The 12,618-nt window shown below is 39.6% G+C and overlaps 1 protein-coding gene across 3 annotated transcripts in view; it reads left to right on the top strand.

The window, feature by feature from the left end:
* lama5 (laminin, alpha 5) overlaps window positions 1-12,618 on the top strand; it is a 72,123-nt gene that overhangs the window by 46,621 nt on the left and 12,884 nt on the right. For all 3 annotated transcript variants that reach the window (XM_047806974.1, XM_047806975.1, XM_047806973.1), the window contains 20 exons: window positions 280-387; window positions 513-596; window positions 2,579-2,809; window positions 3,437-3,550; window positions 4,066-4,196; window positions 5,268-5,348; window positions 5,607-5,821; window positions 6,659-6,759; window positions 6,868-7,051; window positions 7,143-7,283; window positions 7,614-7,765; window positions 7,897-8,007; window positions 8,439-8,550; window positions 8,662-8,832; window positions 8,996-9,192; window positions 10,353-10,469; window positions 10,675-10,829; window positions 10,952-11,084; window positions 12,094-12,196; window positions 12,459-12,572. In XM_047806974.1, coding sequence (XP_047662930.1) covers window positions 280-387; window positions 513-596; window positions 2,579-2,809; window positions 3,437-3,550; window positions 4,066-4,196; window positions 5,268-5,348; window positions 5,607-5,821; window positions 6,659-6,759; window positions 6,868-7,051; window positions 7,143-7,283; window positions 7,614-7,765; window positions 7,897-8,007; window positions 8,439-8,550; window positions 8,662-8,832; window positions 8,996-9,192; window positions 10,353-10,469; window positions 10,675-10,829; window positions 10,952-11,084; window positions 12,094-12,196; window positions 12,459-12,572 — 2,755 coding nt within the window. The remainder of the gene's footprint in view (window positions 1-279; window positions 388-512; window positions 597-2,578; window positions 2,810-3,436; window positions 3,551-4,065; window positions 4,197-5,267; window positions 5,349-5,606; window positions 5,822-6,658; window positions 6,760-6,867; window positions 7,052-7,142; window positions 7,284-7,613; window positions 7,766-7,896; window positions 8,008-8,438; window positions 8,551-8,661; window positions 8,833-8,995; window positions 9,193-10,352; window positions 10,470-10,674; window positions 10,830-10,951; window positions 11,085-12,093; window positions 12,197-12,458; window positions 12,573-12,618) is intronic.

Here is a 12,618-nt window from a genome sequence, read left to right as displayed (position 1 = left end):
TTCACAAGCAAGGAATAACAAAAAAAAAGAATATCATGAATAAATAATGAGGGATAATTATAATCCCTCTGACTCTGTTGCTTTTTATATTCACCCACAAGACGTTTTATCCTGATACGCAAAACCGTTTTCTGAATTTGAAGAAGTATTACTATTATTAAGAAAAGTATGAATTATACTGGATAGTATGGAAATTCAGACAAAATGTTTAGTGTTTAGAAACATATTTACAGAATTGTCTTGTTTTATGCTTCTCTCCACTATCTTCTCTCGTTCTAGGTGTCATCTTATGGAGGTTATTTGCGCTATCAGTTACACACACAGATGATGAGAGGAGATGCTCTGACTTTGCCCACTGAAGCCTCTCGACCTGACATTATTCTCAAGGTTCCCTCTCCAAAATTAAACTGCAATAACCAAACACATTTAAACTGCCTAGAAATCAGAATGCAGAACGAAATTTGATTTAAAAAAAAAAACATAGTGCCATATTGCCAATTTCATTTGTGCAGGGTAACCAGATGACCCTGGTCTACATGGAGAAGGAGTATTCTTCTCCTGAGGAGCCTCATGATGGAATTGTTCATCTAGTGGAGGTAGGAGGAAGAGTTTACAAACCACCAATAACAATAACAACAATTCTCACACACATGTACAGGTGCATCTTTATAAATTAGAATGTCGTGGCAAAGTTCATTTATTTTAGTAATTCAACTCAAATAGTGAAACTATTAGTATTATATACATTCAGTACACACAGAGTGAAGTAGTTTAAGTTTTTTGTACTTTTAATTGTGACGAATTTTGCTCACTTTTAACAAAAACCCATCAATTCACTATTTAAAAAAATTAGAATACTTCATAAGACCAATAATAAAACATTTTAGTGAATTGTTGGCCTTCTGGAAAGTATGTTCATTTACTACATATATGTACTCAGTACATGGTAGGAGCTCCTTTTGCTTTAAATACTGCCTCAATTCGGCATGACATGGAGGTGATCAGTCTGTGGCACTGCTGAGGTGGTTTGGAAGCCCTTGTTTCTCATTTTCCTCTAGACTACTCTATGGGGTTAGGGTCTGGTGAGTTTGCTGGCCAGTCAAGCACACCAACACTATGATCATTTAACCAACTTTTGGTGCTTTTGGCAGTGTGGGCAGGTGACGAATGCTGCTGGAAAAAACTTTAAACAGCTGGTCAGCAGAAGGAAGCATGAAGTGCCCTAAAGTTTCTTGGTAAATGGGTGCAGTGACTTTGATTTTCAAAAAACACAGTGGACAAACACCAGCAGATGGCATTGGGAACCAAATCATCACAGACTGTGGAAACTTTCTCCCACCCTTCCTCCAGACTTCTAGGTTTCTCCTTGGTTTCCAAATGAAATATAAAACTTGCTCTCATCTGAAAAGAGGACTTTGGACCATTGGGCAACAGTCTGGTTCTTCTTCTCCTTAGCCCAGCTAATATGCCGCTGACGTTGTCAACTGTAGCCAAATTCCTTTTAAAACGTCTGTGTGGTGGTTCTTCATGCCTTGACCCCAGCCTCAGTCTTGAATGGATTTAGCTTGACAAGACTCTCAAGGCTGCGATTCTCTCGGTTGGTTGTGCATCTTTTTCTTCCACTCAACTTTCTGTTATGCTTGGATACAGCACTCTGTGAACAGCCAGCTTCTTTGGCAATGAATGATTGTGGCTTACCCTCCTTGTGAAGGCTATCAATGATTGTCTTCTGGACAAGTGTCAGATCAGCTGTCTTCCCCATGATTGTGCAGCCTAGTGAACCAAACTGAGAGACCATTTTGACGGCTTAGGAAACCTTTGCAGGTGTTTTGAGTTGATTAGCTGATTGGAATCTCACCAAATTCTATTTTTTTAGATTAATTTATGGGTTTTTGTTAAATGTGAGCCAAAAACATCACAATTAAAAGAAACAGTCTTAAACTACTTTTAGTCTGTGTGTACTGAATTGATATAATACGCGAGTTTCACTATTTGAGTCGAATTACTGAAATAAATCAACTTTTTCACGACATTCTAATTTATTGATATGCACCTGTACGTGCACACACACACACACACACACACACACACACACACACACACACACACACACACAAATATACACAAATCGAATTATTTTCCCTTTGACTTATAAGACAGTGAATGACATTTACATTTCCAGCTTTTAGCAGACGCCCATATCCAGAGCAACTTGAGGGTTAAGGGCCTTGCCACATCTCTGAATGACATGGCCAAATATAAAGGAATCAATTAAATACAGCAAACAAACAAACAAATAAATAAATATCAGGCAATAAATTGATAAATTAAAATGTTTGTGTTTGACTCGTTTCATTTTGTCATGTTGTTTCTCCTCTTGTCATTATACATCAAACCAGAATTTTGGCAGAATTTCAAATCTTTCTTTTCAGATCTTTTTTTTCTGTAAATATATTTATCAAATACACAGTTCAGCTTTTGGTAGCTATTAAAATCTAAGCTAAAAAAATCATGAATACGATATAAATGAGAAAGTCACTCGTTTATAACAAAATCACAACTGACCCTGTTCTTCTAGGGAAGTTTCCGTCATGCTCAGACGGGGAACTCAGTGTCTCGGGAGGAGATGATGATGGTGCTGGTGGCTTTGGAGTCTTTGCAGATACGAGCACTCCACTCTCAGTCGGCTCAGTCCGTCTCGCTGCGTGCTGCCATGCTGGAGGCTGCTGAGCATCTGCACACGGGACGCCATGCCAACAACGTGGAGCTGTGCATGTGTCCAGCGAGCTACCGGGGAGACTCCTGTCAGGTAGGTGTTAATCAATGAGGATGGCAGTGTCTGTTTTTGAAATGTGACCTATACATGAAGGCAGGAATGTCAGAACATGTAGAAAGTATAGGAACATACCCTTTGTGTTTGCCACTGCTGCGCTAACGTTGTATACAGTGATGTAATACTTGGTATTACTGTTATACTGTAATACTGTGATGGCTCTCTAGCCGATGGAAAGCAAACCAGTTCTTAGAATTCTCGCCAGTGGAACCAACTTTGAACAAGCACCAGCACTAGCTCTGAACCAGCACCCGGTTCTTTTTGGTGGAAAGGGGGCATAAGACTTCACACTCAAATATGTGACTTAATGTGTTGGTCAGTTTGCATAACTATAAGACAGTGGTGTTCAGTATTATCCACAAAGGTACAGGTTTTCATTTCAATCACGCTAGTGGTACTGTACTCCTGATTCCACCTGCTTAATCACTTGCTCTTGGCTTTCAGTAGATCCAGATGTAGCTTCTGCTTATTTTGGGGCCATGCTGATATGAGAATATTGCACATCTCTGATGTGGGCAGTATTGAAGGTTTTTACCAGTGTGTATTTTTGTCACTTTATCTGTCTTTGTCTCCTTGTCTCTGCCTTTCTCTGTCTCTCATCAGAGATGTGCTCAAGGATACTACAGGGACACAAAGGGGCTTTTCCTGGGCAAGTGTGTTCCTTGCAACTGCAATGGCCACTCTGATCAGTGCCTTGATGGATCTGGTATATGTGTGGTGAGTTCATTTCTCTTCTACAAATCAAATCCATTTTCATTTAGCAAGCACTTCTTTTTCAATTCAAAAAGAATGTATTGTGCTCTGAATCTCTAAAACTATAACAAGGCCTGAGGACAATACCTATAGTATCTCTGTTTAGTAAAGCTTTCACAATAAAAAAAAGGGATTTTGTGATTTTCTTAAGTGATTACATAATTGCTATCAAAATGAGGGTGCAGTAAAAAAAAAAAAAACAGTAATTTTTCTCTGAAAATAAAAGACTGCAGACTCGGAAATCATACGTATTAATATTTAACTGAAATCGAGTGTATAGAGAGGGAGAGAGTGGGAGAGAGAGAGGGAGAGAGAGATGAAAGAGAGAGATGTACCTTTATTAACCCTCCATAGAGGAAATGTATAATGACACAGCAGCAGTTAGAGTATCACACACATTATAGAGTATCACACACACACATATATAATTAATATATGCATAATACATAGGCATGTAAAGTCTGTATTTTCTCCTGCAGAGCTGCCGTCACAACACGACTGGAGATCACTGTGAGAAGTGTCGTGGTGGATTTCACAGCGACACCACTGTAGATGGCCATGCTGTAGCCTGCAGCAGCTGCCCATGTCCACTGCAGGTGGCGTCCAACAAGTCAGTGTCCTTATCGTCTTCTCTTCACCTTTCCTTACATTTTCCTGGGACACTGTACATCCTGGGTTATCATGTTTCACACTGCTCATTCTTTACTCAGGGTTATCAATCAATCCTGCACATTCCTAAACCCCGGCTTTACATTTTTATTTGTATATTTTTGGTGTTGACAGCCATGATTGACACCACATTGATAAGTACAGCACATGTCTGGTTTAAACAACAGCTTTTCCTTAAGCTCTCACATGAGTGAGAACACTGAGGATTTACACTTGACAATTAGGTGTAAAAGTTTTTAAAAAAAAAGGGACGAGTCTGAACAGCTACTGTCGTCTTTCAGAGTGTTTTAATCTTTTTAGACCTTTTTGAACTTGTTGCGTTTTAAGTTTAACCAGATTCATTGAGATCATATTAATGTTTCAGTTCCTTAAATCCTTTCATTATTATTTCTGACTGTGCAACCCAGTTTGTCCTGAACAAACCTTTATGATGTCTCCAATTCACACATCACAGTTCCGTCATTAATTCTGTTCCCTTATTATATTTACATTTACAGTATTTGGCAGACGCCCTTATCCAGAGCGACGTACATAAGTGCTTAAATCTCTAACACTGAATACATTAATGCTGGTTCACTAGGTTACATTCTTAAGATACCATCAGTTTAAAACATTTGTTCAAAGTTACAATGAAAAAGTTTCAAAGGTTTTTTTTTAAATAATTGTAAAAGAAAGGGAAAGAAAAGCTAGTTGAAGTGTTTCCTGAATAAGTAGGTCTTCTACCTTGTCTGCTATTACTGCTCTTTACACAGCACACTGGGATTTTGTGACTGTACAAAGAATGTAATATGAGGCATGTGTTCACTTTCATAACCCAGATGACAGGTTTGCTAACCCCTGGGTTAAAAGCTGGGTTTAGAACGACGATAAGGGTTAAAGGTTGTGTTAAAAGCAGATTTTAATATCACTCTATTTCTTAATGTTCACTCAGTGTCTTGTTCAGTTTTGTATTATACACTGCACACAGCTGCTGTTAGACTTTGGTCTTTATTCTGTGCGTTTCTCGTTCCAGTTTTGCCACTGGTTGTGTTGAGAAGCCCAATCACATGCAGTGTCTGTGCATGCCTGGCTACGCTGGGCCCAAGTGTGAGAGGTGGGATCTTAATTTACTACACTAACATATCACATATAAAATAAACATTCCCACCAGAACTACTCTGAGATGTATTTGTTACACACATTTAAAGCATCGTGTGGCATTCAAAACTATTCCCAGACTTACTGCAGCTATCTTCATATATAACATCAAATATCACACATCAACAACAAGCTGGTTTACAGGTTATAGCGTAGGCTTCATTTACTGTAACTAATCAGGTGAGCGATAATTATAACACATACCCTGCTCTAGGTGTGCCCCTGGTTACTATGGAAACCCAATGGTGATTGGCAGCACTTGCCAGCCATGCAAATGCAACGACAACTTGGACCCAAACATGCTGTTCAACGACTGCCACCCAGTCACCGGAGAGTGCCACGGCTGCATGCACAACACAGCGGGACCCCACTGTGATATCTGTGCTCCCGGTTTCTATGGTGATGCCATCGCTGCCAAGAACTGCACTAGTAAGAGCTGTGCCTTGCACATTCTTCTTAAATCACTTCACACCTCAGGAGATGTGTACAAACTAATTACCACATGCTGATTGGGTGTCTGGTGAAAAAAAAATCTGAAAATAAGGTTCCTCTATTGTATCCTCTATCAATGTGAATATGCTTATTTTTTATACCAGACTGCTTGTTTGCTTTTTGGTGTTTCTTTGTTTGCTTCTCCTATTGTAAGCGATGTACTATGCACCTTCATGTACTTTTTACATGGTGAGTGCTGTGGTATTTACACCTCAAAAAATGTAATATTTGTTATACTGTACTTGTGCATATTCCCATTTGTAGAGCTTCTGCAGCATCATAACTGAATAATTCCAACTTTTTTTTTTACTGGAATAAGCACAGGTTTTAATAAGGTTAATGGTTAGCATGTTTTCCTCACACCTCTGGAGTTCCCACCTTGGAGTCCTGCAGGTTATTCTCATGATTCAGGGGTTTCTTTCAGTTGCTCTGGTTTCCTTCCCCAGTCTAAAGACATGCATAGACTGATTGGCATCTCTAAACTATCCACAGTGTGTGAATGGGTGTGTGAGTGTGTTGTCCTCCTCTTTGTGCCCTGACTACCCAGGGATAAGATCCAGGCTTTCTGAGACCATGTGCAGGAGAAGCAGAAAACACAGAAAAGTACAGAAACTGAATGGATGATAGTTTATAAAATAAAAACTGATGGTCATTTGCATGTGAATTGTTTATGGTGAGACGCATTGTCTAGTAGTTCAGATGTAAAATTAATTATCTGCTGACAAAATATTTGACAATTTCTTATGATTTATTTATTTATTTTAAATCATCTAGAATGCAACTGTTCCCCCTGTGGAACGGCCTCGTGTGACCCTCATACTGGTCAGTGTCACTGTAAACCAGGCATTACTGGCATCCACTGTGATCACTGTGAGGTATACTACTGTTCTTTCTCTTACTGTTTTTTTTTCTGTTTCTTTCAAGCCAATTAAGCTCTTCTCTAGCTGTAGATTTGCTAATAGCAGCTTCTAATTTGTCTTCAGCATGGCACGTTCGGCTTTGAGTCTTGTACTGGTTGTCACACGTGTGATTGTGATGCAGCGGCAGCGCTGGTTCAGCCATGTGACCCAGTCAGCGGCTCATGTGCATGTCGCCCAGGTGTGAACGGACCCAACTGCCGCCAGTGTGCTCCTGGATACTGGGACTACGGTCCTAATGGCTGCAAGAGTGAGGCCTTCTTTCAAGTACAAATATATTAATTCAGCTTTGTATTATAAATATTTTGCCTTTATTAATTTGTGTCTGTCTCGGGCTTCAGAGTGTGAATGTAACAGCGGTCACTGTGATCCACGCACTGGGGAGTGCCGGTGTCCGGACACTCTGACAGGCAGACAGTGCGATCGCTGCATCGATGAGCACAGTATAATAGTCACTAATGGAGCAGATGTCCACTGTGAACGTCAGTATATATTCACACACACGCGCACACACACACACACACACACACACACACATTTAAAAACCACATACATTTTACTGTTCTGTTTCATCTTCTTTCCTTTAACTACTCATATAAACCCAGTTCATGTCAATTCAGTGTTATTTGTGTAGCACTTTTTACAACAGCCATTGTGACAAAACAGCTTTACAGAATATATACAAGCAGGATATAACTTACACATTCTTACCTAATGGATCTTCATAACACATGTATAAAGTATTGGCAGCTTTTTTTTGTTTGTTTGAGGGAAATGTTTCAGTTTATCTGTGTGTTTGTCTATTTGTTTAGCATGTGATAGCTGTGTGAGAGTGCTACTGCAAGATCTAGACACGGTGAGCAACTACTTTCAGTCTGTGGATGAACAGTTAAAGAACATCAATGCCAGCTCCCTCTCCTGGGCACAGCTCCGCAACCTTAATGCTTCTGTGATGGATGTGGCTGTGAGTCTCTTTCACTCTCACACACATACACACACACCTGAAAATCGTACCCAGAAGAAAAACCAAGTCAGTCAAATGTCAGTTAAATGTCTTTAGCAATCTTCAAACCATACAAAATTTTCATTTCCCAGAATTCCATAGAAAAATACAACAGTACCCTGGATGACAGCAGGATGGACACAGATGCACTTGAGCAAGAGCTACAGACCACTGACTCTGACATCTCTGAGCTGCAGAAGAAGGTATGAAGAGGATGTGTAGTCGGTGCTCAAACATTGATTATATTGTATTGATTATAAAACCAGTCCTGTGCACCATTTGGAGTGCTGTATGAAAGACAAGTGTACGTGTCTGCTGAAGCAGTAACCATAAGACCATACAGTAAGTTGTAATTAACTGTAATTTTATAGTGGTAGATCAGGTGGTTAAGGCTCTGGGTTGTTGATCAAAAGATTGGGCTTCAAGCATCAGCACATTACAGTGCACTGTAATGTATATGTGACAGTGACAATAATAAATGCTTCTTCTACAGTTGATATTAGTGTTAGTATAATTAGTGTGGCTGTGTATGTCTTCATTTTCAACTAGAAGCAATGCCCAGGTGCTACTCTGTTAAAACTGTGATAGCGTTGTGTCCAGTTTGCTGAGCATATCCATAATAATCATCTTACAGGTCTTACTATCAGTCGGGAAAGGAGAGAAGCTGAAGAACAACACCCAAGCCACATACAAGAGAGCTCAGAGCCTGCTGGACTTCATCGGAGGAAGCATGAAAGACATAGAAGGTCAGGAATAGTGTATAACCATATCATTAAGCATTTACCAATACATTCTAGGTAAATAAGTCACTGAATGATAGCAGCTTGGTGATGTGATGTGTCTCTCTGTGTGTGCAGCCATTTTAGAGCTGGTGAACAGAGCAGCTCAGAACAACTCTCAGGACGTAGAGGAGAACGATTTGTCGCAGAAGCTGGCTGAGGTGGCAGCCATGTTGAAGGACATGCGCTTCCAAAGCACCCACTACCAAAGGAGTTTAGCACAGAACGAGCTGACCGAGGCCAAAAAAGGTGAGTGAGAACATACTGTAGCTTAAGATAGCTGCAAGACACTTTTCAAAACTATTAAAGATCTGTATTTATTCAGAGAAAGGTTTCGGGAATTTGGTAAATTATTATAGTTTTTATAACAATTTATTTTTCATTTTAATTCCATTTCAATTTTAATTTGTAGTGCTAGAACGTGTGAAGGGGGTGATGGCTGAGCGGAATGTTGCAAACCAGGATACACTGACATCTATTAGGGAAAAGCTGGATCAGTTTAACAATGAGCTCATGAAACTGAGAGACTCCCTTAATGATGCAGTGACGAACATAACAGTCGCCTCTGACAACAACAGCATCAACCAGAAAAAGCTGGAAGATTACAAGGTACAGTACACCACTCAAAAAACTCCAAAATGGATTTTACTGCATAGTTTTGGCAAACAACACTAGGGCTTTTCTCTCCTGAAATAGTTATAGTCTGGGTCATAGTAAACTATCTGTAATCTGTTTCACACTGCTCATACTTTACCTGCGGTTAACAATTAATAATCAAATGTGTATTAATAGTCTTATGCTTTACACTGCACATTGCTAAAGGCTGGAAAAAATGCAGCTACAAATTCTCCTTGGCTGTTTTAAGCTTCCTGAGATGTACAAAGGCAAAAAAAAAAAACAAGTGCAAAAAAGAAAGAAACAAAGACAAATGTTTTTTTTTTGTTTGTCATTATTTGACTTTTTTTTTTTTACCTTTCCCTGTGTCTGTATAAACGTGTGATAAGAAGCACTTGCTCAGTAGTTTCTTATTAGTAGCTAAACATGTAGTTGTAATATTCTAACATCACTTCACTGTTTAACCTCAAGTGGCCCAACTTCTAAATTGCACAATTGACTTGCTTCTTTGGTCCATAATGAAATACATGCAATGATTCATTTTCTGTTTTTATTACTACAATATCAAGATTATGCTAAATATTTTGCTAACTTTGATTTCGAAGAAAATATAAAACCAAAAAAAAAAGGATGTTATCAACAAAACAGCAATGTTATCAACTGGATTAAAAAAACACAATACTAATACGCTGAATAGACCCAGTGTTGTGTTCGTTTGGCTACTGTTGGTACCAGCAGTACAGGAACCATTAGTAGGGGACTGGGGGCCAATACATAATCCCTTGAAACTGATACTAAACTAAAGTCTGTGATATAAAGTCTGCTTGCAATTTTCCAAAATGACTTGAAGGGACAAGACATGAAGCCGGGTGACGTCATCACAACACACATCTCCCACACATTCAGCCAAAGCTCTTTTAGATCCGCATACGTCCAACATGAGAAAAGTGATCATAGACAGTTATCAGACACGTGTCACATAATTTAAGTAGTTTTCCAAAAAAAAAGCAAAATCAAGCATTTTTGTCCGCAAAAAAAAAAACATTTCTGTGAAATCCTGAAGAGACTGATTAGAAAAAGTACTGTGTAAGTTTTTATACTTACAGAGTAGAAGACTTCATCATATTGATTCTGGCTTGTGTTGATGTATCTAGCAAAAACTGAAGACTCTGAAGTCAAAGTGGAAGGAAGTGGAGGATACGGTCCATATGGCAGAAGAGGAGGTGGCTCAGGTCAATGACATGTTATCTATGCTGCAGGATGCCAAAGAGGTCAGATTCTACATGCCCACACACACACACACACACACACACACTCTATGACATAGAAAACACACTCCATGACACACACACACTCCATGACATAGAAAATACATATAAATCGCAAATATAATTGATGCTAAGGCAACTGATGAGACCTTAACTGACCTTCCAGTCTGCTTCCGAGTTCTTATGTGCAGTTTGTTCTCCACTGTAGGTTTATGAGCATCTGTCTGCTCAGCTGGATGGAGCAAAGCAGCAACTCACTAACAAGGTGCAGAATTTCACTTTCTCCAGCTCGAAAAGTCCTCTTGTAGAGGCGGCTGAGAAACACGCCGAGCTTCTCGATCAGCTTGCCAAGAACCTCTCAAGGTGTCTGAGATTTTTGTCGTTTACTTTTTTTTATATTCCTTATAAAGTCTTTATTTGCACCACAAATACATGTTCTGTTTTTTGACTCAAAATTCAACGTCGGATTTTCTGTGTTTAAACAGCGTCATTTCCAACACTAATCAGGACAGCTTCATCCAGAGAGCTCTGAACGCATCACGCTCTTACACCAAGATTATTGAGAGCGTGCGGGAAGCTGAGACTTTAACCAAAGAAGCTAATACAGACGCCATGGAGGTAATGTTACACAGAGTCCACGGAGGGCCCTGGTTTATTGTGTATATTGTGTATGTCATTACACTCGTACTCGTATGTAAGTACAGAACCTTTATTATTTATTGCTTGATGTTAAATTGTTCACACAGATAAACCCATTGCCCTTGATATATCACTGAGCACCTTATTAGGAAAACCCATAAACCTACACATTCATGCAATTATCTAATCAGCCAATTGTATTGCAGCAGCACAGTGTAGATACAGATAAGAGCTTCAGGGAATCACCTCAAACATCAGTACATAGAAAATAATGTGACTTTACCCGTGCTGTGGCTGCTGGTTGAGAATTTTAGAAACTGTCGATCTCCTTTTCACACAAGTTCACACAGAACAATAACAAAAAACATCTTGTTCTGTTGCTGGAAGCACCTTATTGATCAGATAGAGATCAGAGGAAAGTGTCGAAATGAGATGGTTCCAAGCCAACAAGAAGGTTACTTAAAGAAGGTTAAATAAGCATCTCAGGAAAGAGAAAACATCAAATCTTGAGGTGGATGAGCTACAACAGCACTGCTGTGCAGTGTTGTCTAAGTGAGGCCTCACAGGGCTTGGGCGTGGACGAGGCTGGTTCCCGGGGAGAATACAGGCATTGCCTAGTGCAGTCGGCGGGTAACACATTGGTAGCTGTAGTCAAAGTGTCGAGCGTCATCCCCAGTAACATCATTAGCTGGCTGTAAGCCACCCTAACACCACCATTCTGCCCAGTCTCAGTAAACAGATGTGCCACCACCCAGATTATATAATTGCACACATGACTAGGTGTACAGGTGTTCCTAATAAAGTGCTTGGTAATTGTATATTATACTATAACACATCAAGTACCAGGTTAACCAAAGTTTTATTGAATTATGGTTGAATATAATGGCAGAAAGGTATATAGGGGCAAAAAGGACAGCATGACTTGTACATGATGTCACATGTATCTTAAGTGTGTGGTTAATCAGATCTAGTGTTTTTTTTGGCACAGGATATCAAAGGCCTGGATTTTTCCCAGCAGGCCAGTGAGCTTAAAAATAAGAGTGTGGCACTACAAGAGGAGACATTAGCTCTTCTCCAGAACCTGACTAAAGGTAAAGATTTATCAGACCACAGAGTGCCCTCTTGTGCTCTGCGGATGGACACAGCCATTTATCAACCTGTAGTTTGTCCAGTTTTCCACAAAGTAATCAGCACTGAGACAGAGATTAATGATAAAGAGTCACAGTTCTCATTACATATGGCATTGTTGAATGTTGTTGTAATGAATCAAAACTGGCAGTTATTTTGATTCTATAAGATTGTAGACATCATAGCCATGCCATGACAAGTTTACTTGTGACTTAAATCGGGCAGAGGTTAAGCCTAAGGTCGAGGACATCAAAAAGCGGCTGCAAAAGGCAGAAGTGAAAAAGGATCAGCTGCAGAAGGACCTGGCAGTTGTGCAGAATTCCCTCAATTTTACTCAAGGTCAGCAATTTGTCTCTGTCTGACTCTGTTCAGTGTCTACACAAAC

The sequence above is a fragment of the Tachysurus fulvidraco genome, chromosome 23, assembly GCF_022655615.1.
Source record: "Tachysurus fulvidraco isolate hzauxx_2018 chromosome 23, HZAU_PFXX_2.0, whole genome shotgun sequence".
Taxonomy (NCBI): domain Eukaryota; kingdom Metazoa; phylum Chordata; class Actinopteri; order Siluriformes; family Bagridae; genus Tachysurus; species Tachysurus fulvidraco.
This window is presented reverse-complemented; position numbering and strand designations above follow the sequence as displayed.